The sequence below is a fragment of the Helianthus annuus genome, chromosome 12 (assembly GCF_002127325.2).
Source record: "Helianthus annuus cultivar XRQ/B chromosome 12, HanXRQr2.0-SUNRISE, whole genome shotgun sequence".
Lineage (NCBI taxonomy): Eukaryota > Viridiplantae > Streptophyta > Magnoliopsida > Asterales > Asteraceae > Helianthus > Helianthus annuus.
In genome coordinates this window covers 78,286,897-78,313,308 of record NC_035444.2, presented here as the reverse complement: position 1 = coordinate 78,313,308, position 26,412 = coordinate 78,286,897, and the positions used below count along the sequence as shown (strand labels likewise).

The following is a 26,412-nucleotide window of genomic DNA, read 5'->3' as shown; positions in this document are numbered from 1 at the left end:
TTAGTATTACCATGAGGCGGAATGTTGTTGCCGGTATTGCCGGAATTACTTCCGCTAGTTCCTCCTTGAGAGGCGGCGTATTGCGCGATGGCGGCAGCGATGACCTGCTGAAGTTCTTCCTCGTTGGTAGGCATATGTGTCTGACGTCTCGGCGGCATCTTCTAAAAGATGTGTTCACGTTGGTCAGGTCATAGTAGGTAATGCGTACGTATATAATGATAGTAGTATTACAAAACATCTCATGTTATAAATAAACCAAACACATAACATCCCATGTCATAAATAAGTCAACCACATAACATCTCATGTTATAGAACATAAATAATCCATCAAACATCACATATGATGAGAATACCGCGATTGCATTGCCATAAATCGAGACCATAATGTAAGGTGTACAAGTAACTGTATCATACAACATCAACGACTAAGGGCTACATCACCCCTGTCCAAAATATCAAATCAATGTCAACAATATCCCATATATATAACAACAAAAGTCAAGATCAATATGCAGTCTCCAAAAAGCTGTGCAGTCTGAGCAATCGCTGTCTTCTCAACAAAAGTCCACCGTGTCGTACAAAATAGCCCTACGCTGATGGTGGTGGAGGAGGGGGAAAGAGAGAAAAGAGCAAACAGCGCATGTGAAGCCAATCCTCCTCCATGGCCCGGTGAGAACGCAACAGATATGCTAGCTGCTGATCCTGATTCCAAAAACGAGCAACAAAATCGAGAGATAACGGACGAGGAGGGTGTGATATCGCAGGGTGAGTCTGACCCTGGCACTGGCATGGTGGTCGTTGTGCTCTCTCGAGCTCCTATGCGCGATGCGTAAGTGCCTCCTGCTGGATCATGAACGATCTGAGAATGTCCTCTACAGAATAACCCACATGGTAAGGATGGTAAGGATCCGATGGTGGCATGATGGGTGGTGAAGTCCAGAGAAAAGGCTCACTAGATGGAGCAAAAGGTGGCACAGTAAACGGTGCAACAAGGGGGAACAACAATATGTTGAGACATTGGAGGTATGAACTGATCTCCTCCAGATATGAATGGTGCATGGCCAAAAGGCTGATGAGACGACCCCTCCCCAGGACGTGGTGGAGGTATGTCTTGGAGAAATGTAATAGGCAGGTCTGTGCGGTGAGCATCAGCAGTGTGTGTGGGGAACAAGGGTGCATCAAAAGGAGCTGAAGCTGGTGCTGAAACAGGTGTAACTGGTACCACAAAAGGTGGAAAATCATCATCATCCTCTATCCACCCATTCCGGGTGTGTGCATACTGAGGGTCAACATGAGTCACAAAGAGTGCATGATCAGGCTCTAAAGGTACAGGGTCAGGAAAAGGAGCAACAACAACAGGATCAACGGGGAAATCAGCAACATGCTCATCCACTACCAGTGGAGCAGCAACAGGACCCTCTAACAATGGTGGTGCATCAATATGAGCATCAGCAACAACATGGTCATCCTCCAGAAGTGGAGCAACAATAGGATGATCATCGATAGGTACATCAGCAATCAATGGATCAACAGCGGGTACATCAGCATGGATAGGATCATGCTCGAGTGCAGGGTCTGGAGCAACTACTGGCTCGGGGGCCACAGCAGGCTCCAGATCGTCAAACTCCATCTCGAAATCCGCGGGATCAGCAAACGCAGGGTCAACGGGATCAGCTGGGTCCTCCATGGGTTGATCAAGGTGTATGAACTCAATCTCCTGGTCTGGATCGAAACCAGGAGGGAAGACAGGGTCGGAATCATCATTAATATCATGATCGATCGCGAAACTCGGGGCAGGGGCAGGTGCAGCAGATGATGCCCTATCGGGGTCTGTATCATGCGAGTAGTGCTGCGCGCCCTGCTCGTGCGATGGGGCAGATGCCACAGACTCAAAGGAGTCTGGGACAGGTGAGTGAACAGGTGATTCCTCAGCGGGAGCATCTGCAGGAAGCAAGTGATCATCGGCAGCTATAAGGGCCTCGCCCTCAACGTCATCCTCCAGTGGCTCGTCGTCAAACAAATCGACGTCGTCGTCAGCGACTACGTCCAGAGGCATATCGATAACAGGATACATGGCAAGGGGTATGGGAGCAGGGATCACCACAAATGGCAAATCCTCAGCAACGGGGCCATCAGCGGGCTCGACAACGGCATCGGGCAGTGCAAACGGCTGGAAGTCGTCGTCGTCTGTACTGGTGGTATCCGAAGTGTATACCTCTCGCTCGGATGACACTCTACCGTCTGACACTATGGGCATCGGGTCAGTGGTGTCCGACTCTCCTGTGCTGGATGAATCCATAGTGTCTGTAACTTTAACACAAATATGCACAAATAATCAAAATCATATAATCAGGTATACATATTAGTCATCAATAGGCAATCAAATAGTTCTCCTAGTCCCACTAGCCTCCCAGTCTCCCAGACTGATCTTCCTAGTCCCACTAGCCTCCCAGCCTCCCAGACTGACTCCCTAGTCCCACTAGACAATTCTCCCAGCCTCCCTGACTGACTCCCTAGTCCCACTAGACAATTCTCCCAGCCTCCCAGACTGACTCCCTAGTCCCACTAGACAACTCTTCCAGCCTCCCAGACTGAGCCTCAGCCTCCCAGACTGAGCCATAACTAATAAATAAAATGTGCTCAACTTTTTATTTGTAAAAATGTTTTGGGTCTGGACTTAAGTGGTATGCAGTGCAAAAATGTTTTCGTGAGAGCCCTAGTGATCATAGTCTAGACTCGAGAAGGAATCCTAGTTCGCTATGATCAGAGCTCTGATACCAAGCTGTCACACCCTGGCTTTGCAGAAGCGTGGTTTATTTGGTGTGACTTCTTAATACCATAGCTTAATCATAACAAAGCTATATGAAAGTAAAACCATGCAGATCAGCCATTGATTTAAGTTTTAAAATAAAAGTAACACAACATTGTCTTACCGCGTTGACACATGCAACGGAAATACAACATAACAAAATAAAATATTGTTTGAAAAACACAACCACAAACTTAAAATAAACACCGTTTAAGACTTGCGACTCGTCCAGGAAAAAGTCACAATCCCTAAACGTGGATGATCCCATAAATCATACGCAATGCGAAAACGGAGCGTACTGTGCCAGATCCTTAGTTCCCTGAAATACATGTAAGTTGGAAAAATCAACAAAAATTGTTGAGCGAGTTCATGTGTAAAGCGTATGTAAAACCTTTGTATGTATAAAAACCCTGGTATGTAGCAAATAAGGAAATAAAGAGATCACCAATGGTTTGCAAGGCCATTGATATGTGTGAAGTGCTGTAGGAAGACTCAAACCTAGCAGATTTTTGCGTTGGGAACAAAGTCACCCCAAGGTCCGTTCTGATGGGCCTGGGGCTGGGCTCGCTACACCCAGATAGATCTACCGCTACGGCCCCTCGGTCCTATACTGAGGATTAATTGCCTTCAGTTCACGCCTACCCACTCACATGATCTAAGTAGTAACCCTCCTTACGCTAACCATACCATGTATAAAGTACTCGTAATCATAGTAACATGTATTTCACCCCCGCAGTTTAGAAAACTGAAAACAGTTAAGAGAAGAGGGGGACATGAACTCACCGAAGTGCGTCTCTAAAAAGTAACCTCCTGGTCAACCTGCTGTGCGACGACCTACACGTACTAACTACTATTAGACGGACGACCGTGCCTTAGCTTTAAGGTTTAGGTTTTTGGGAAATAGTTAGGCAACTATTTCGTAATTACACTTCGTAATTATTTGGTAAATATATTCCTTCCCAAGGATGGGGGTTTTAATACATATTCGTTCCGTATATTTTCGAAATATATTATTAAGTCTCACTTAATAAAATATATTTTATTCCATTTATCCAAAATACTTTACTTCCAAAATATAAATATTTTTCCCAAAAATATTATATTTTATTCCACAAAATAATACTTTTGTAAAAAAAAAAATAGTATTTTCCGAAAATATGTAAGTTACGTTGTACAGTTCGGGTGGTATTAATAATACCAGTGTAACCTAAATATTTGTTGTGAAGGCGTTCGTATTATTTTGGAGTTGTTAATATTCAGTAATATTATTTTTACCCTAAAAATAATATTTGTATAGTTCACAAAATAATCATAAAAATCTCACAAGTGTTGTTATGAAAAAAATATATACTAAATATATATTTTAGCAAGTTTTATTTTGTGAAAATCCCACCTCCGACACTTGGAAGTTTCGTAGTAAAAATCGCGGCGAAAGTTACTTGGGAAAACAAGTTAAAAATATATCCATAACACTTGTGATAAAAATATTACAAGTGTTAGATTTTTGGAAAAAATTCGCCAGAGTTTCCTCTGCAACTCGAGGTGGCCATGCTTTCAAGCGTATCATTTTCTTTTATAAATTCAATCAACAATGTTCCCAACATTAATCAACAAAGTTTCATCATCAAAACAGTCAAAGTAGATGTAAATCGCAAAACAAACATGAACTTGTGGTTTGTGTAAAATATGTAGTAACTTTCCCCCATATTTTTAGTAGATCTTTACATAAATAAATCGGTTTCTTGCAGACCTTGTTTTTAAAGAAGGTACATTTTTACAACTTCTTGTCAAATATTACAAAACAATTCTTTGTTAAAACTTCTTGTTACACAAGTGTCTACACACTTGGGTGTCCACATAAATCACTTTTGTTTAGGAAAGATCCGGCTTTTAAAAATATGATTTCATTTGACACTTGGTTCTTCGAAAATACCACTTGTAGATCTTTAGATCCACTAGTTTAGGACTCCATTTCATAAGAAAAATTGTCTTTACACAAGTTCATGTTTATGTTTGAAAGGGTTCGTCATCTAATAACCTTACGACATAACATAAGGCTAGTTCATGTTCCATGAACATGATCTAGCGTGGTTTGATGACGATCCATTCCCATACTAACAATCAACAACTATAAATAATCATAACAAAACAAGTTTCACAAGTTTTACACTATTTTCAACAATTAACCATCTTAATCATCATTTTAGTATACTTTTAGTCTTTGATCTTGTATGTTCATGATTTTCAACCGACAAAATTCTTATTAACCACTTTAAAATAGATCAAGAAGGTGTTTAGAACCACTTACTACTAGCTCGAGGCTAGGGAAGAAACTAGTCTAAAAACGAGTGGTTAAAAGCTCGTAGAGAGGTCCTTGACAATCCGCAAGCACCAGGCTTCCTCGTATGAGATCCTTCACACTTGAGTGCACTTAGAATAACTTGAATGAAATCGAAAAGTGGGTGTGGGTGGTGCTTGGTTCTCGGCTGAAAGGAGCAAGCAGGGAGAGAGAAGTGATTTTGTGTTAAGTGTTGAGAATTGTCACACCCCCAAATTCCACATGCGGAGTACCACCACTTGGAGGCGTGACTGACTAGGATCCAGCCACCAATTATACTGAGCATTTCAATTAATATCATAAGTAGTATTCACCAACCACAAGGTTATTCAAATAGTAGTTTAGGTAAGTAGCGGAAGCATAGACAAAATAGTTTAAAACAAGGTTCTTAGTTCAAGTTTGTTTAGAACCCAACACACGGGTTAGACGACCACTACACACCCGCAAGCTGCAAACTCCTGAATCACTGGGTACCTGCAAAGCATGCAGTAGGGTATCAACATAATGTTGGCGAGTCCACGAGGTGTCAAGTTTTAGTTTTTTTTTTTTTTTTGAAAATGTAAGTTGTTTAGATAAAGCATTTATAATCACGTTATGGGGAGCTACCCCATCTGTAAGCTCACTAAACTGTAGATACCGAAACTGTTGACGGAAAGTTGTGGTGCCCCGAGTCAATATCTATCATCATTGACCAAGATGCAAGGTCTACTAGTTCACGCCCGATCCCCCCGGTCACGGTGTGAGGTTGTCAAACCTAATAGCGCTATCAACTAATAACCCGTTCGCCCCCGGCGATTAATCGGTACTGTAAGCAGGGACTTAATGTGATAGAGTTTCGTTTAGTTTTGCTAGTTGTGATTTATAAATAATATCCAAACGTATCTCCCCCGAAGATAGTAATTTAAAAGTACCCATTCGTATTTCCCCCGAAAATAACAGTTCGAAGGTGTTTTTCCCCAAAGTTGGCAGTTTGTCCGTGTCCCTCCCTGGGACGCATGCTTTTAGTGTGTGAACTCACCTTGGGTTGCTCGGCAGATTAGGTTACTGGGTCAAGCACGCTGGTCACCACATCCTAGCATGGTTACCAGTATAGGTCAGGTTTGGGTGCAGAGATGTCACGTTTAATTTACACATAACCTAACACATAGCATGCATGACATACAATCATCATCTAAGTTATTGGGCCTGTTCCAATCCTTAAGCATTCAATCAGCACATAGCACAGTAGCACAGATACAAGCCCAAAACACATTGTCACCTTTGGTGGCCCAATAACTGATTCAGACAGCCCAATCGAGACTAAGTGGTCTCGACTCGAGAACATGCAGTCTCGAGTCACAACCAGGAGGTCTCGAGTCATAGACTTCCGGTCTCGAGAAGTGCCGGCTTAAGTCGCAACCTTAGAGGTCTCTAGTCCAGTCTCGAGTTGTCACTATGTGGTCTCGAGTCGCAGTCACCGCGGTCTCGAGTCGCAACTTAAAGGTCTCGAGTCGAAACCAGAGGTCTCGACTCATTTGCCTGCTGCTGATTCTGATGCACCTGCGAGACTTGTACTAACCAATAGAATTTCAATTTCATGATCCTATGTACTATCCAATAACAATGCACAAACATGTTTCTTTGTCTAACCATTAACCAAATGGATCAAACATCAAGTTTTTCAAATATTCAAAGCACCTTCAACTCATATTCATGTTGTTCATCATATATTCAATTTATTCAACACTTATTCATATCATATTCCTATAGTTAATCACTAACGTTTTATCATTCATCTTTACATCCAAAGCATAAGTATAGATCCTCAACACTATAACATATAATCCGAGATTTGTGGACAAGAATCATGTGGCATACATCTTAAACATCAAGACAACCTTGTGACCATCATTAAACACAATATTTGTTCTAACATGAATCAAATGACCATAAGCATCCTAAACTACAATCATTCATCATTCAAATATCTTAGCACTTCATTATTATTCAAGAGTTTACATATTTCGCTCATCATTTCAATCATTCAAGGCAAGTAGCACCATTATACACATAAACACCTACTGAATATCTAAAACACTAACCGGTTGTGAAAAGGCACCGAGTCAAGGAAGAAAGTGAGAAAATGAAGCTTGTTGTTGCCGATTGAATCCGAGAGAGAGAGAGAAGGAGGTGAGCTTGATTGTTAGGGTTTTAGTGAGAGAGAATGAAGGAGTGTGTGTGGGAGTGAGTGTGGGAGAATGATGGAAATGTCAAAAATGAGGAATGGTTGGCTTGGGTATGGGTTTTATACCCGTTCTAAGGTCGGTACACCCTAATGGGTTCCGAGTGGGCTCAAGGGAGGGGTGCGGCCCAACTGTTCACTCGAGACCAAGCGGGCTCGAGTCGGGTCCTTGTGTCTCGGCTCACACATATACACGCATACATATTTTATACATACACACAACACATAGCATAACAAGATAATCACAACTTTCATTTAATAATTCGTGCGTACACATTACTGATACAAGAGGGTTACTCGGGAAAACCCAGAGTGTCACATTATCCCCAAGTTTTAAGAACTTTCGTCCTGAAAGTTAAGGCAGCCACTGTCAAGCTAGTATGTGTGAGAGTGTTTCAACGGGGTGTCACATCATCCCCCGTTAGTTTGGAATTTCGTCTCGAAATTCGGTTGTAGCTTTAGTGCTGGGGGTTTCATTTGGGAACAACTGGGGATACTTGCACTTTATCTGGTCTTCCCGCTCCCAGGTAAACTCTGGGCCACGTCGTGAGTTCCAACAAACGCGCACGAGAGGTATCTGGCTACGCTTGAGGGTTTTGATCTCTCGATCCGTGATCTCGATCGGTTCCTCCGTAAAGTGTAGCTGTTCGTCAACAGTGATTTCCTTGAAGGGAATTATGAGTGTTTCATCTGACAGACACTTCTTCAGATTAGACACGTGGAAGACGTTATGCACCGCACTCAGCTCTTCTAGCAGGTTCAGCCCATAAGCAACCTTACCGATCCTCTTGGTAATTTCGAATGGTCCAACATATCGCGGATTCGGCTTGCCCCGTTTACCAAAACGAACCACACCCTTCCAGGGTGAGACTTAAAGTAGAACCCGGTCCCCGAACTGGAATTCTAGCGGTTTCCTACGCTTATCAGCGTAACTTTTCTGACGGTCACGAGCTGCCGCCATACGTTGTCTTATCTGGGCAATCTTTTTCGTTGTGTCTACTACCAATTCTGGGCCTGTGATCTGGTTGTCACCAACTTCCGCCCAGCAAAGAGGTGATCGGCATTTATGACCGTACAATGCCTCGAACGGTGCTGCCTGAATGCTGGTGTGGTAGCTATTATTATATGAGAATCCACTAGCGGTAGATGCTTCTCCCAATTCTTGCCGAAATCGATCACACATGCCCTAAGCATGTCTTCTAGGGTTTGGATGGTGCGTTCCGACTGCCCATCCGTTTGTGGGTGATAAGCGGTCCTCATGTCCAAACGTGAGCCAAAGGATCTGTGCATGGCTTGCCACAACTCAGGAGTAAAACGAGCGTCTCGGTTGGAAATAATGGAGGTTGGCACCCCATGCCTCGAAACCACTTCCTTTAAGTACACGTCTACCAAGGTAGAAAACTTATCTGTTTCTTTAATAGCCAAAAAGTGTGCAGACTTGGTCAATCGATCTACTATCACCCAAATAGTGTCATTCCCACGTTGGGACCTAGGTAGGCCAGTGATGAAATCCATGGAAATTTTCTCCCATTTCCATTTCGGGATTTCTGGTTGTTGGAGTAGGCCTGCTGGTTTCTGATACTTAGTCTTGACTCTTGCGCAAGTCAAACATTTGCTGACGTATGTTGCTATGTGGGCTTTCATGCCAGGCCACCAATACGTAGTCGTTAAGTCGTGGTACATCTTATCCGAACCAGGATGTACTGAGTAACGGGACTTATGGGCTTCGTCCATCACAAGTTCACGTAGATCTCCATAGAGTGGAACCCAAATGCGCCCTGTCACATAGTAAGCGCCATCTTCTTTTTGTTCTAATCGCTGCCACGATCCTCGCAGGGACTCAACCCTGATGTTCTCTGGCTTCAGTGCTTCAACCTGAGCATTTCGAATCTGAGTAGGGAGGTTAGACTGGATGGTAAGTTGTAACGCTCGCACGCGCTTGGGTGCAGTGTCTTTTCGGCTGAGGGCGTCAGCCACAACATTGGCCTTGCCCGGATGGTACTTGATTGCGCATTCGTAATCATTCAAGAGTTCGACCCATCGACGTTGTCGCATGTTTAATTCCTTTTGCTTGAAGATATGCTCGAGACTCCTGTGATCGGTGTAAATGGTGCACTTGGTACCGTACAGGTAATGTCTCCATATCTTAAGAGCAAAAACCACTGCTTCCAGCTCCAAGTCGTGCGTAGTGTAGTTCCTTTCATGAGTCTTAAGTTGTCGAGAAGCGTAGGCAATAACTTTCTCGCGTTGCATTAACACGCAACCGAGCCCATGAATAGACGCATCACAGTAAACCACAAATTCATCGGTACCTTCAGGTAACGAGAGAATAGGAGCACTACAGAGGTTATCCATCAGCTTCTGGAATGCGGACTCCTGAGCATCCTTCCATTTGTAAGCAATGCCCTTCTGGGTGAGAGTCGTGAGGGGCTAAGCAATCTTCGAAAATCCCTTGATAAATCTACGATAGTATCCTGCCAATCCCAAGAATTGGCGAACTTCGGTCGGAGTTTTAGGTGTAGGCCAGTTCTTTACAGAGTCGATCTTAGCTGGGTCGACGTGAATGCCGTGCTTATTGACCACGTGCCCAAGGAAATGGACTTCTCGAAGCCAGAAGTCACATTTCGAGAACTTGGCGTACAGTTGCTCATCACGAAGGAGTTCGAGAATAAGACGCAGGTGCTGTTCATGCTCCTCTTGGCTTTTCGAGTAGATCAGGATGTCGTCAATAAAAACAATCACGAATTTGTCGAGGTAAGGCTTGCAGACCCGGTTCATGAGATCCATGAAAACCGCAGGCGCGTTAGTCATTCCAAAGAGCATGACAAGGAATTCGTAATGACCATAACGAGTTCTGAATGCAGTTTTGGAAATGTCTTCGTCACGGACTCTTAGCTGATGATAACATGATCGTAGGTCAATCTTAGAGTAGTAGCTCGATCCCTGCAACTGATCGAATAGGTCTTCGATACGTGGGAGAGGGTAGCGATTCTTGATGGTAACCTTGTTCAGCTCACGATAGTCGATGCACATTCGGAATGTGCCATCCTTCTTCTTGACAAAGAGCACTGGTGCTCCCCAAGGTGACGAACTAGGGCGGATAAATCCTTTATCCAATAGTTCCTGTAGTTGCGTAGAGAGTTCCTTAAGTTCTGCGGGGGCTAGTCGATAAGGCGCACGAGCTATAGGTGCTGCTCCGGGAGCTAGCTCGATTTGGAATTAGACCTAACGGTGGGGAGGGAGCCCAGGCAGTTCTTCAGGAAATACCTCGGGGTAGTCGCGTACCACTGGAAAATCTTCAATCCTATTTTCCTTTTCCTGTGTGTTGGTGACAAGTGCTAAGATCGCGGTGTGCCCCTTTCGTAAACACTTCTGGGCTTTTAAGAACGACATGATGCCTGTGACTTCTCCGCCTTTGTCACCTTGTACGATGAGGGGTTTGCCAGAACGGCGGGGGATGCGAATCATTTTCTCTTGGCAGAGGATTTCAGCGCGATGCTTGGATAACCAATCCATACCGATGACGACGTCGAAGCTTCCAAGAACGATAGGGAAAAGATCGATGCTATAGGTCTGACCAGACAGTACTAGTTTGCAGTTCCTGATAACATGTGTGGCCTCAATGTTTCTACCATTAGCTAACTCGACGATATGCTTAGAACTTAATAACGTAGGCGGGTGCTTAAGCTTCTTACTAATACGTAGGGATACATAACTAGCATCGGCTCCAGAATCAAATAATATGGAAACATAACGATCATCGAGTAGGAACTTACCCGCCACGACGTTGGGGTCATTCCTAGCTTCTCCAGCTCCAATCACAAAAGCCCTTCCTCTAGCACCATTCCCGGCATTGTTGTTGTTTTGATCATTGTTTCCAGCTCCCTGATTGTCGTTGCGGTTCTGGTCCAGCTCAGGGCAATTCCTCTTAATGTGTCCCTCAGCTCCACACTGGAAACATCCCTTGACATTCCCATGATGTTGCTGCTGCTGTTGTTGGTTCTGCCCTGCGGGGCGTGGACTCCTACAGTCCTTGGCCTCATGCCCCATCTTGTTACATCGCTGACACTGACCTTTCCCACAAGGCCCGTTGTGGTGTCGGTTGCACTTGGGGTGGTTCCCGCGATAGCCACCCTGTTGTTGAGGGCCCTTGTTGTTTTCAGTTTTCCTTTGCTGGGTTGGAGCCTGAGTGGGGTTAGCATCCTTGCTTTGATTTCCTTCCCACTTACGCTTGTTGTCACTAGAAGTTCCAGCAGTAGCACTAATCCTTTTGGGCAGCTTGCCCTGTTCCACAGCCTGATCAGTGAGTTTGTGAGCAAGACGAACGACTGGCTGAATGGTATTGAGGTTGGCTGCGGTCACATGGCTCCGGATTTCCGGGGCCAAACCCTTGATGTACAATTCGATTCTTCGGTACATAGGTCGAGACATGTTTGGGCAGAGAGCGGCATAGTCATTGGACTGTTTGGTGTATGTCTCGATCTCTGATCCAACCATCTTGAGCTCAAAGTACTCGTTTTCGAGCTTGTGGATGTCATCCCTGTGACAATACTCTTCCTTAATCATGTCCTTGAAATCTTCCCACGCAGTAGCATTAGTAGTTTCCAAACCAAACATCTGAATTTGCGCCTTCCACCAGGAAAGCACGTTTCCTTCAAGCGTACCAGTAGCAAACTTCACCCAGTTCGCAGGGGGACACTCACAGACAGCAAAGACGGCTTCGACTTTCTCAATCCAGTGTAGGAGACCTATGGCAGCCTCAGTGCCATTGAAAGGGAGAGGCTTGCAATCCATGAAGGTTTTGAAAGTACACACATGTGGTTGCGCAGGCGCATGCTGACCTGTTGTGAGAAGCGAAGCGAATAGGTTTAGGGGTGAAAAGACGATGCGGCGGTAGGATCTAAACATCCTAAAATAATGAGTTTACCTCTACGGTGAGCTGCGAAAGCTGCAGCCACTGTGTTAAGTAGGTTAGTGAATTGAGCCTGAGTCATGTTAATGTTTCCTCTTCCACGTCCACTCATTGTCTTCATAATCAGAAAACATAGTATGAGTGTGATGTCGTAATGTAGCGAGGATGAGATAGAAGAGGGAGGTGTATCTATCTAACTAGGCACACAAGTACGTATAGTAGAACAGAAAGCATAAAGCAAGCAAGCAAGCAAGTAAACACTAGTCCGAGCTATGAGGTCTAATGTGTTGAGTCTTGCACTTGGAGTGTAGTGTCGTCACGAGTCATGGGTTATAGTTTGGTTTTTCTCAAGAAGACCCCCTTTTTTCACTATAACCAATGGCTCTGATACCAATCTGTCACACCCCCAAATTCCACATGCGGAGTACCACAGCTTGGAGGCGTGACTGACCAGGATCCAACCACCAATTGTACTGAGCATTTCATTTAATATCATAAGTAGTATTCACCAACCACAAGGTTAGCAAATGTCATAACCAAAGTTCAAAAGATTCAGATTCAAATAGTAGTTTAGGTAAGTAGCGGAAGCATAGACAAAATAGTTTAAAACAAGGTTCTTAGTTCAAGTTTGTTTAGAACCCAACACACGGGTTAGACGACCACTACACACCCGCAAGCTGCAAACTCCTGAATCACTAGGTACCTGCAAAGCATGCTGTTGGGTATCAACATAATGTTGGCGAGTCCACGAGGTGTCAAGTTTTAGTTTTTTTTTTTTTTGAAAACGTAAGTTGTTTAGATAAAGCATTTATAATCACGTTATGGGGAGCTACCCCATCTGTAAGCTCACTAAACTGTAGAGACCGAAACTGTTGACGGAAAGTTGTGGTGCCCCGAGTCAATGTCTATCGTCATTGACCAAGATGCAAGGTCTACTAGTTCACGCCCGATCCCCCCGGTTACGGTGTGAGGTTGTCAAACCTAATAGCGCTATCAACTAATAACCCGTTCGCCCCTGGCGATTAATCGGTACTATAAGCAGGGACTTAATGTGATAGAGTTTCGTTTAGTTTTGCTAGTTGTGATTTATAAATAATATCCAAACGTATCTCCCCCGGAGATAGTAATTTAAAAGTACCCATTCGTATTTCCCCCCGAAATAACAGTTCGAAGGTGTTTTTCCCCAAAGTTGGCAGTTTGTCCGTGTCCCTCCCTGGGACGCATGCTTTTAGTGTGTGAACTCACCTTGGGTTGCTCGGCAGATTAGGTTACTGGGTCAAGCACACTTGTCACCACGTCCTAGCATGGTTACCAGTATAGGTCAGGTTTGGGTGCAGAGATGTCACGTATAATTTACACATAACCTAACACATAGCATGCATGACATACAATCATCATCTAAGTTATTGGGCCTGTTCCAATCCTTAAGCATTCAATCAGCACATAGCACAGTAGCACAGATACAAGCCCAAAACACACTGTCACCTTTGGTGGCCCAATAACTGATTCAGACAGCCCAATCGAGACTAAGTGGTCTCGACTCGAGAACATGCGGTCTCGAGTCATAGACTTCCGGTCTCGAGAAGTGCCGGCTTAAGTCTCAACCTTAGAGGTCTCGAGTCCAGTCTCGAGTTGTCACTATGTGGTCTCAAGTCGCAATCACCGCGGTCTCGAGTCGAAACTTAATGGTCTCGAGTCGACACCAGAGGTCTCGACTCGTTTGCCTGCTGATTCTGATGCACCTGCGAGACTTGTACTAACCAATAGAATTTCAATTTCATGATCCTATGTACTATCCAATAACAATGCACAAACATGTTTCTTTGTCTAACCATTAACCAAATGGATCAAACATCAAGTTTTTCAAATATTCAAAGCACCTTCAACTCATATTCATATTGTTCATCATATATTCAATTTATTCAACACTCATTCATATCATATTCCTATAGTTCATCACTAAGGTTTTATCATTCATCTTTGAGTAAATTGCCATTTTAGTCCCTAAGTTTTGTTCAAATTTGCCATTTTAGTCCAAATAGTTTTTTTTTTGCATCTGGGTCCCTCACTTTTTCCTTTTGTTGCCATTTTGATCACATACACTAACTCCATCCAAAAACTCCATCTTTAACCAGGGGTATTTTGGGGATTTTCATTTTAAATGTTTTCAATTGCCATTTTGATCCAATTCCAAAAAATCAAAAAAATTCCAAAAAATAAAAAAAAAATCCAAAAAATTCTAAAAAATAATAAAAATTCTAAAAATTCTAAAAAATTCTAAAAAAATACAAAAAATCCGTTTCGGCGCGAACCGTTTCAAACCTGAACCGTTTCAAGCTGAACCGTTTCGACGCGAACCGTTTCGAGCTGAGCCGTTTCGACGCGAACCGTTTTGACCCGTACCGTTTTGACCCCAACCGTTTCGAGCTGAACAGTTTCGACCCGTACCGTTTCGAGCTGAACCGTTTCGACGCGAACCGTTTCGAGCAGAACCGTTTCGACGCGAACCGTTTCGAGCTGAACCGTTTCGAGCCGAACCGTTTCGAGCCGAACTGTTTCGAGCCGAACCGTTTCGAACCGAACCGTTTCTAGCTGAACCGTTTCGAACCGAACCGTTTCGACCCGTACCGTTTCGAACCGAACCGTTTCGAGCTAAACCGTTTCGATCCGTACCGTTTCGAGCTGAACCGTTTCGACCCGTACCGTTTCAAGGCACAGTTCGCGTCGAAACGATTCAGCGCGAAACGGTTCGGCTCGAAACGGTTCGGCTCGAAACGGTTCGGCTCGAAACGGTTCGGCTCGAAACGGTTCGGCTCGAAACGGTACGGGTCGAAACGGTTCAGCTCGAAACGGTACGGGTCGAAACGGTTCAGCTCGAAATGGTTTGGGTCGAAACGGTACGGATCGAAACGGTTCGCGTCGAAACGGCTCAGCTCGAAACAGTTTGGGTCGAAACGGTACGGGTCGAAACGGTTCGCGTCGAAACGGTTTAGCTCAAAACGGTTCAGGTTTGAAACTGTTCGCGCCGAAACGGATTTTTTGTATTTTTTTAGAATGTTTATGATTTTTTAGAATTTTTATTATTTTTTAGAATTTTTTGGATTTTTTCTTATTTTTTGGAATTTTTTTGATTTTTTGGAATTGGATCAAAATGGCAATTGAAAACATTTAAAATGAAAATCCCCAAAATACCCCTGGTTAAAGATGGAGTTTTTGGATGGAGTTAGTGTATGTGATCAAAATGGCAACAAAAGGGAAAAGTCAGGGACCCAGATGCAAAAAAAAAAACTATTTGGACTAAAATGGCAAATTTGAACAAAACTCAGGGACTAAAATGGCTATTTACTCTTCATCTTTACATCCAAAGCATAAGTATAGATCCTCAACATTATAACATATAATCCGAGATTTGTGGACAAGAATCATGTGGCATACATATTAAACATCAAGACAACCTTGTGACCATCATTAAACACAATATTTGTTCTAACATGAATCAAATGACCATAAGCATCCTAAACTACAATCATTCATCATTCAAATATCTTAGCACTTCATTATTATTCAAGAGTTTACATATTTCGCTCATCATTTCAATCATTCAAGGCAAGTAGCACCATTATACACATAAACACCTAGTGAATATCTGAAACACTAACCGGTTGTGAAAAGGCACCGAGTCAAGGAGGAAAATGAGAAAATGAAGTGTCCGAGTGATGATGATAAGCTTGACCGAGGCTCCTTGTTGTTGCCGATTGAATCCGAGAGAGAGAGGAGGAGGTGAGCTTGATTGTTAGGGTTTTAGTGAGAGAGAATGAAGGAGTGTGTGTGGGAGTGAGTGTGGGAGAATGATGGAAATGTCAAAAATGAGGAATGGTTGGCTTGGGTATGGGTTTTATACCCGTTCTAAGGTCGGTACACCCTAATGGGTTCCGAGTGGGCTCAAGGGAGGGGTGCGGCCCAACTGTTCACTCGAGACCAAGCGGTCTCGAGTCGGGTCCTTGTGTCTCGGCTCACGCATATACACGCATACATATTTTATACATACACACACGCCCGATCCCCCCGGTTACGGTGTGAGGTTGTCAAACCTAATAGCGCTATCAACTAATAACCCGTTCGCCCCTGGCGATTAATCGGTACTATAAGCAGGGACTTAATGTGATAGAGTTTCGTTTAGTTTTGCTAGTTGTGATTTATAAATAATATCCAAACGTATCTCCCCCGGAGATAGTAATTTAAAAGTACCCATTCGTATTTCCCCCCGAAATAACAGTTCGAAGGTGTTTTTCCCCAAAGTTGGCAGTTTGTCCGTGTCCCTCCCTGGGACGCATGCTTTTAGTGTGTGAACTCACCTTGGGTTGCTCGGCAGATTAGGTTACTGGGTCAAGCACACTTGTCACCACGTCCTAGCATGGTTACCAGTATAGGTCAGGTTTGGGTGCAGAGATGTCACGTATAATTTACACATAACCTAACACATAGCATGCATGACATACAATCATCATCTAAGTTATTGGGCCTGTTCCAATCCTTAAGCATTCAATCAGCACATAGCACAGTAGCACAGATACAAGCCCAAAACACACTGTCACCTTTGGTGGCCCAATAACTGATTCAGACAGCCCAATCGAGACTAAGTGGTCTCGACTCGAGAACATGCGGTCTCGAGTCATAGACTTCCGGTCTCGAGAAGTGCCGGCTTAAGTCTCAACCTTAGAGGTCTCGAGTCCAGTCTCGAGTTGTCACTATGTGGTCTCAAGTCGCAATCACCGCGGTCTCGAGTCGAAACTTAATGGTCTCGAGTCGACACCAGAGGTCTCGACTCGTTTGCCTGCTGATTCTGATGCACCTGCGAGACTTGTACTAACCAATAGAATTTCAATTTCATGATCCTATGTACTATCCAATAACAATGCACAAACATGTTTCTTTGTCTAACCATTAACCAAATGGATCAAACATCAAGTTTTTCAAATATTCAAAGCACCTTCAACTCATATTCATATTGTTCATCATATATTCAATTTATTCAACACTCATTCATATCATATTCCTATAGTTCATCACTAAGGTTTTATCATTCATCTTTGAGTAAATTGCCATTTTAGTCCCTAAGTTTTGTTCAAATTTGCCATTTTAGTCCAAATAGTTTTTTTTTTGCATCTGGGTCCCTCACTTTTTCCTTTTGTTGCCATTTTGATCACATACACTAACTCCATCCAAAAACTCCATCTTTAACCAGGGGTATTTTGGGGATTTTCATTTTAAATGTTTTCAATTGCCATTTTGATCCAATTCCAAAAAATCAAAAAAATTCCAAAAAATAAAAAAAAAATCCAAAAAATTCTAAAAAATAATAAAAATTCTAAAAATTCTAAAAAATTCTAAAAAAATACAAAAAATCCGTTTCGGCGCGAACCGTTTCAAACCTGAACCGTTTCAAGCTGAACCGTTTCGACGCGAACCGTTTCGAGCTGAGCCGTTTCGACGCGAACCGTTTTGACCCGTACCGTTTTGACCCCAACCGTTTCGAGCTGAACAGTTTCGACCCGTACCGTTTCGAGCTGAACCGTTTCGACGCGAACCGTTTCGAGCAGAACCGTTTCGACGCGAACCGTTTCGAGCTGAACCGTTTCGAGCCGAACCGTTTCGAGCCGAACTGTTTCGAGCCGAACCGTTTCGAACCGAACCGTTTCTAGCTGAACCGTTTCGAACCGAACCGTTTCGACCCGTACCGTTTCGAACCGAACCGTTTCGAGCTAAACCGTTTCGATCCGTACCGTTTCGAGCTGAACCGTTTCGACCCGTACCGTTTCAAGGCACAGTTCGCGTCGAAACGATTCAGCGCGAAACGGTTCGGCTCGAAACGGTTCGGCTCGAAACGGTTCGGCTCGAAACGGTTCGGCTCGAAACGGTTCGGCTCGAAACGGTACGGGTCGAAACGGTTCAGCTCGAAACGGTACGGGTCGAAACGGTTCAGCTCGAAATGGTTTGGGTCGAAACGGTACGGATCGAAACGGTTCGCGTCGAAACGGCTCAGCTCGAAACAGTTTGGGTCGAAACGGTACGGGTCGAAACGGTTCGCGTCGAAACGGTTTAGCTCAAAACGGTTCAGGTTTGAAACTGTTCGCGCCGAAACGGATTTTTTGTATTTTTTTAGAATGTTTATGATTTTTTAGAATTTTTATTATTTTTTAGAATTTTTTGGATTTTTTCTTATTTTTTGGAATTTTTTTGATTTTTTGGAATTGGATCAAAATGGCAATTGAAAACATTTAAAATGAAAATCCCCAAAATACCCCTGGTTAAAGATGGAGTTTTTGGATGGAGTTAGTGTATGTGATCAAAATGGCAACAAAAGGGAAAAGTCAGGGACCCAGATGCAAAAAAAAAAAACTATTTGGACTAAAATGGCAAATTTGAACAAAACTCAGGGACTAAAATGGCTATTTACTCTTCATCTTTACATCCAAAGCATAAGTATAGATCCTCAACATTATAACATATAATCCGAGATTTGTGGACAAGAATCATGTGGCATACATATTAAACATCAAGACAACCTTGTGACCATCATTAAACACAATATTTGTTCTAACATGAATCAAATGACCATAAGCATCCTAAACTACAATCATTCATCATTCAAATATCTTAGCACTTCATTATTATTCAAGAGTTTACATATTTCGCTCATCATTTCAATCATTCAAGGCAAGTAGCACCATTATACACATAAACACCTAGTGAATATCTGAAACACTAACCGGTTGTGAAAAGGCACCGAGTCAAGGAGGAAAATGAGAAAATGAAGTGTCCGAGTGATGATGATAAGCTTGACCGAGGCTCCTTGTTGTTGCCGATTGAATCCGAGAGAGAGAGGAGGAGGTGAGCTTGATTGTTAGGGTTTTAGTGAGAGAGAATGAAGGAGTGTGTGTGGGAGTGAGTGTGGGAGAATGATGGAAATGTCAAAAATGAGGAATGGTTGGCTTGGGTATGGGTTTTATACCCGTTCTAAGGTCGGTACACCCTAATGGGTTCCGAGTGGGCTCAAGGGAGGGGTGCGGCCCAACTGTTCACTCGAGACCAAGCGGTCTCGAGTCGGGTCCTTGTGTCTCGGCTCACGCATATACACGCATACATATTTTATACATACATACAACACATAGCATAACAAGATAATCACAACTTTCATTTAATAATTCGTGCGTACACATTGCTGATACAAGAGGGTTACTCGGGAAAACCCAGAGTGTCACAAGAGTGAAATGTGAAGTGTTTAGGATCCAAGAGGTTTATTTATAAACCACTAAACTTGTTTAACCATAGGACAATGTGTTCACTAGTTATGAAACAAGAGATTAAAATAATCTAGCAAGGACAACTTGTGTCACCCATATGGTGACCGATAGGTTACTATGGGGGGGGGGTATTTGGTTTGTTTTGAACTAGAAGATTAAGTATTGGTTGTTAAGTTAGGAGGTTAATTTAGTTACTAGCAAGTACTGTCTTGTGACGGGTGTTAGGGTATTCGGGGACCCAAACTAGCTCAGAAAAAGAAAAACAATGTCAACGACAATATTTTTGTGTTCCGGGTAAAGTCCGGTTGTTCGGTTGGTCACTATAACTATCACCTAGTGACATAGTTCTACAACCCTCATATCCCTACATTCTCTTCTAGTGTAGTATGCTATCTCTGGCTCATACAGGCCTTAGAGGCAGTGTCTGCCTGATGCTGGCTATATCAGCATGTTTAATGGGTTATCCGTTCATTGTGCTACTGTGCTTTTGTGCATCAAGTTCGTCACTAAATTTGTGTATGTAAATAATGGAGTGACAGTTAATATACTATGATGCAAGTACGTGCATGTATCAATATTCAAGTAGCAGTTTATCTAGAATTGTAAGCAAGCACAGTAATTAAGCAGTAATTAAATATTAATTAAGTCGTACGGATACCTAGTTTGGTGAGGGTTGTCACAATCAAAACTTCCACACATTGAAACGTCAAACATGTTTCAATTGTGGAGTTGCTGGACACATCGCCAGAAACTGTGTTGATCTCCCAAGTGTGCAGTCTAAAAATAAATATGCACAAAATCAGAAAGTCAAGCCAAACCGATATCGTTATTCAGAGTCAGTGACGACTGAAAAGTCTAAGACAATGAAGAATAACTATTGTAAGGCTAAGCCTTCTGATCAAGATTGGAATGCAGCCAAACGTAGAAATCAAAATTAACAAAAAGATTTTCGGAAAAATCAATATAAAGCGTTTGGTAACTACAATTCTCAATGGTCAAATAAGCATTGGAAACCTAAAGCTAAGGCCACGCAATCCAATTCGTCTCATATATCTTATCAAAATTCTGCCATTAAAAATTCTTCGAAATTTTTAAATAAAGATAATTTGGTGTGGCAGAGAGTGACTTACTTTGATGCACAAGGGAAACCCAGATCCACTATGGGCTGGGTTCCTAAATCTAACTGATTCGCTAATCGTGCAGGAACAGCTGTGGAGGACTACCGTGCGCCTCTGGTACTTGGATAGTGGTTGTTCCAGGCATATGACGAGAGACTTGTCTCAACTGGTTAATGTAAAAGAATTTGATGGTGGATATGTCTTTTTTGCAGGAGGAGAATCAGGAAGAATCATGTTGAAAGGAACAGTGAAAAACGGTGTTTTAAGCTTCGAAAATGTGAATTATGTCCCAGAACTGAAACACAATCTGTTGAGCATTTCACAGATTTGTGATCGAGGAATTTCAGTCCATTTTACAAAGAAAGGCTACTATGTATTGAAGCCAGGGATTGTGATTCCTGAAGACTGGTTTTTGATGACAGCCGAGAGACGGGGAAATGCTTATGTCACTGATATGAACAAGAAGCCGTGTGAAGAAGTTACTTGTCTATTTTCGAAGATTTCAGAACATGATGGTTTATTGTGGCATCGTCTCCTTGGGCATGTGAATATGAAGAACTTGAATCGACTTGCCAAGGGTCAACTGGTCCGTGACCTACCAATCAAAGACTTTATGTTGGTAGAAAAGTGTGTTGCTTGTGCAAAGGGAAAAGCACATCGAAAGCCTCATAAATCCAAGTCTACACCCTCAACCAAAGCTGTGTTTGAATTACTTCACATGGATCTCTTCGGTCCGGTGAATGTGTTAAGTATTGGCAAGAAGGCTTATTGTCTCGTAAAAGTCGATGATTACTCACGCTACACCTGGGTGTATTTTCTAAGTCATAAGAATGAAGCTGCGGGTTTAATCAAATAATTCATTACTCTGGTGGAAAATCAAGCCAGTACGAAAGTGAAAGCTATTCGATCAGACAATGGGACAAAATTCAAGAATGTCTCCATGGATACATTCTGCGATGAGAAGGGAATTGACCAACAGTACAGTGCACAACGAACTCCACAACAAAATGGAGTGGTTGAAAGACGAAATCGTACTCTTATAGAGGCTGCACGTACTATGCTGGCCGATTCGAAGCTTCCTAGTTTCTTCTGGGCTGAAGCTGTTAGCACGGCCTGTTACGTCCAGAATCATGCTTTATTAAACAAATGACATATGAACCTTTAGCATATCCAACAAAGTCATGGCTTGAAGAAAATGCTACGGATGCTAGAGTTGGACCAGATTGGTTATATGATTATGCTGAATTATTTAAATCGTTTAACATTTTGTCAAGTGTCCCTACAGTTGCAGGTGTGTCTACTCCCAAACAACCGCTATCCTTTGGTGATACTGAAAAAGAAGAATAGGCTGAAGAGAATTCAAGAAATCATACCATTGACCCACCGGGAATGGTTTTCACACATCACCCGATGCCTCAACGAATGTCCCATCAATCCCTTGAAGGTGCTTCTTCAAGCAATGCTACATCTGGTGGTTCAGGATCTGCATTATTTCCTGAATCTATTCCTAAAGACTGCGTAGTTACAACTCCTTTAGTTCATCATCTTGTAGCACCTAATGAGGGGGAGACTAGAGACACCATTGATGACAATCAAAATGCTTCTACTGAAGAGAAGACTGTACCTGACATGGCAATTCCTACGAGTGTCCAACGAAATCACCCTATAGGGAATGTGATTGGTCCTGTAAATACCGGAGTTTTAACCAGGAGCCAATCAGGGACCATCAATACATGTTTATACTCTTGTTACATCTCACAAATAGAACCTAAAACTGTTGATATAGCTTTGTAGGAACCAGGCTGGGTAGATGCTATGCATGAGGAGCTGAACCAGTTTGAGAAGCTTGGAGTATGGAAACTTGTCGAGCTACCAAAGGGAAAACGCAAACTTGGAACTAGATGGGTGTTCAGAAACAAGCAAGACTCTGCAGGGGTTATTGTACGAAATAAAGCACGATTGGTGGTCCAAGGTTTTCGACAAATAGAGGGTCTGGATTATGATGAAGTATATGCTCCGGTTGCCCGACTTGAAGCCACCCGGATCTTCTTAGCCTACGTGTCATATATGGGGTTCACTGTGTATCAGATGGACGTCAAGACAACGTTTCTATATGGAGATGTGAAGAAAGAAATCTTTGTTGAGCAGCCACCAGGTTTTGTTCATCCAGATCATCCAAAATATGCCTACAAGCTTGATAAGGCATTATGTGGATTGCATCAAGCACCGCGAGCTTGGTATGCAACTCTAACTGAGCATCTTCTGGCTCATGGGTACACACGTGGCATGATAGACCAGACTCTGTTTATCAAGAAAGTGGGCAAGGATCAGATCTTAGTTCAAATTTATGTCAATGATATTATCTTCAGATCTACAAGTGAGGAGGTTTGCAAGGAGTTTGAGAGAGTTATGAAAAAGAAGTTTGAGATGAGTGCTCTTGGAGAAATGACATTGTTTCTGGGTTTACAAGTCAAACAGAATTCTCAAGGCATTCTCATTCATCAAGGGAAGTATGTGGATGATGTGCTAGCGAAATTTAAGCTTGTAGATGCAAAATCGGCTGAAACACCAATGGCATAGAGACCGTTATTGACTGAAGATGAAGAAGGATCCCCTGTTGATCAATGTCTTTATAGGTCTATGATTGGGTCGTTGATGTATCTGACAGCGAGCCTTCCAGACATCATGTTTGCTGTCTGCAACTGCGCGAGATATCAGGCTAATCCTAAAACTTCTAATCTCACTGTTGTTAAACGAATCTTTCGGTACCTTAAAGGCCGACCTAGGTTTGGTCTGTGGTATCCGAGGGATTCGAATTTTGATATGTTTGTGTTTTCTGATAGCAACTTTGGAGGCACTGATAGTGACAGGAAATCTACATCAGCTGGATGTCAATTTCTGGGTGACAGGCTCATTTCTTGGCAATGCAAGAAACAACAAACAGTGGCGATTTCCACAGCTGAAGCTGAGTATGTTGCCGCCTCTGCATCTTGCTCTCAAGTGGCGTGGATGCAACATCAATTGCAAGACTACGGTTTGACTTATCTCAATACTACTATTTACTGCGATAATGATGCTGCCATACAAATTGTTAAAAATCCTTTTTTTCACTCCAAAACCAAGAACATTGACATAAAAGTTCATTTTATTTGAGACTGCTTTGACAGATGTCTTATTAAATTGGAGCAAATCGATATAGATGCAAATGCTGCCTATTTGTTTACAAAACCTGTCAGCAGCTCAAAATTCAAAGTGCTTGTTGATTTTCTGAAAATGATCCGGTATACCAGCTGAGCATGGTTATTTGTTTAAGTAAATTTGTTCATAAAGTTTTGTATTCTTAGGTAGTTTTTATTTATGCACAAATTTAGGGGAGAAATTTTGAAAAATACAAAAACATTAAAAATTTTGAAAAATACAAAAACATTTAAAAAATTAAAAATCCAAAAAGAAACATTGCATGACTGGGAAATGAAATGAATTTTCACATTATGGTCGAGGGCTGACTCATGTAAGACTAGTATCGAAATAGTTTGACTCTAGTATGATGTGTTGGTAGGCTCTATCCTTAAGACTGGAAGCATTAACTGTTTCTGTTCAGAACTAAATTAATACATGACCTTAGGAAAGAAAATCACTTGGAATTAGCTCATTTCTATTTGAATGTTTGTATGTTGTCCCGATACACACACTTTTTGGTCTGACTCTGAAATTTTCTCTGAAAAAGTCGTGTATCTCCTCTGCTGCATTCAGATATATGCTGACCTGGAGGTGCTATTCAACGTCAGCTTCTGCTGCATCCAGATCCATGCTGACCTAGCTGTACGTTGTCGCGCTGTAGATCAATTAAACACCTGAAAGAGGCCCTCGAGTGCCCAAAAGAAACCCAAGAAACCTATATCAAACTGAGAAAAACTCATTTGATCTGTATATTATACCATCTCTGCTCAAGATCTATTTTGTTCTCTTCTCAATCTATTCCCAGTTAAGATTTCAGAGATTTGGATTGGACTTGTGAAATATGTGGTAGGGAAGCTACTTGCATGATAGAGTGTGCTATATATAAAATTCCGGGAATTGATTAGTATTTGTTTGGGTGTTCATTGTTTAAGAAATTAAAACATGATAAATATTAGTAACATGCAGTTTATGGTAAAGGTCTAGGGAGATGAGTTTAGGTGGACAAATATACTGGCAATTGTCTAGATCATTCAGAAGTAGATCAGTGTTGATAAGTGTGGTCAAGCCCGAAACCTGTGATTTGATCCCTGAGCAATTATGATATTTCCTTATTTTATTTTTGTAAATAATATTTCGATATTATTTATTTTTATGTTTGTAGGTTTTGTTTTCATAAAAACATGCTCAGGAACTTGAAGGGTTGTATTAGAAAAGTTTGAATTTTACTTGGATTGCTAAAATAATTAAAAAAAAAATTGTTTAATAAATCCAATTTTCAAACTGATGTGTGGTCTCAAATCGAGACTGTGGTCTCGGCCCAAATTTGTTAAAGGCCCGGCCCATAGATTTGGGATATTTAAGGGGATCTCGACTCGAGACCTCATTGTGCACTCAAAACAAATCACTGTTACACTCAAAACTCTCTCTCACTCTCCGGCGACTTCTTTCGTTTTTCCGACGATTACTCCAGTCTCGACTTGCTGTTGAAGGTAGTTTGATGAATTTAATGATGTTTTAGTTGAAGTTTTGCAGGATTTCTTGAAGATTTGATGAAGATTGTTTGAACATCATATGAATATTTGAAGATGCTCATGAACCCTAAAATTGGACATGTTTTGGTCTTCAAAGAATTTTGAAAGTGTTATTGGATTTTGTTCCAAATCATAACAGATCAAAAAGGTGTTTAGGAGATCTCGACTCAGATTGAAGAACATGTCTTAGGGACTTGAGATCTATGTTTGCGAGTCGCAATCTCATCAGTCTCGACTGAGGACTCGAGTCGATTTCATATTGGTCTCGAGTCAAAACACGGTAGTCTCGAGTGATCTCTTTCTTGTCTCGACTCAGGTCTCGACTCGAAACCTCATAGTCTCGACTCGAAACATTATGGTCTCGAGTGACTTCATATTGCTGACTTTTGCAATCTGAGTTGTTCTGAGTTGTTGATCAATGACTGACCTTTTTGACTGTTGACCTATCGTGTTAACTCTGAACATATTTCGTCTTATTTATAAGCTTTATCAAGTTAACAAATTTTTATGTGCTTAATGTTTCTTTTGCGTGTAGATATGGATTTAAAGTCTATTTCTACACATAATCAAGCTGGATACTTAGCTGCTCCTCCAGAGAAGCACAAAAGATTATATACATCGCTGATTAAAGGGTTGAATAGTTGCCGACTTGTTCATGCACTAAGAGATAATCCTGTTGTCTATGAAAGTCTTGTTCAAGACTTTTGGAAGGTAGCAAGATTTGAAGTACAAGGAGTTGATGGAAAGGAGATGATAGAAGCTGAGATTCAGAAGAAGAAGATTGTCGTTACTGAGCAAAGGATAAGAGAAGTTCTACAGTTTGGTGATAATGAATCTGATCCGATTGATCTTCCAAGTGGTACTGTAGAGGCTATTTTGCCCCGTTTGAGCTACGAAGGAAAATATCCCTCACTTGTAAAGAAATTCTTGCACCCGTATTGGCGTTTGCTTGCACACATGTTTATCTTGTGTATGACAGAAAATCGAGGGGGAACA

At 42.2% G+C, this 26,412-nt stretch overlaps 1 protein-coding gene across 1 annotated transcript; it reads right to left on the bottom strand.

Annotated features, from left to right (window-relative positions):
• Positions 1–954: 954 nt before the first annotated feature.
• Positions 955–2,301, bottom strand: LOC110891556 (calphotin-like). The gene has a single exon (XM_022139260.1). The coding sequence runs from the start codon at positions 2,299–2,301 to the stop codon at positions 955–957; it is 1,347 nt and encodes a 448-aa protein (XP_021994952.1).
• Between the last annotated feature and the right edge of the window lie 24,111 nt (positions 2,302–26,412).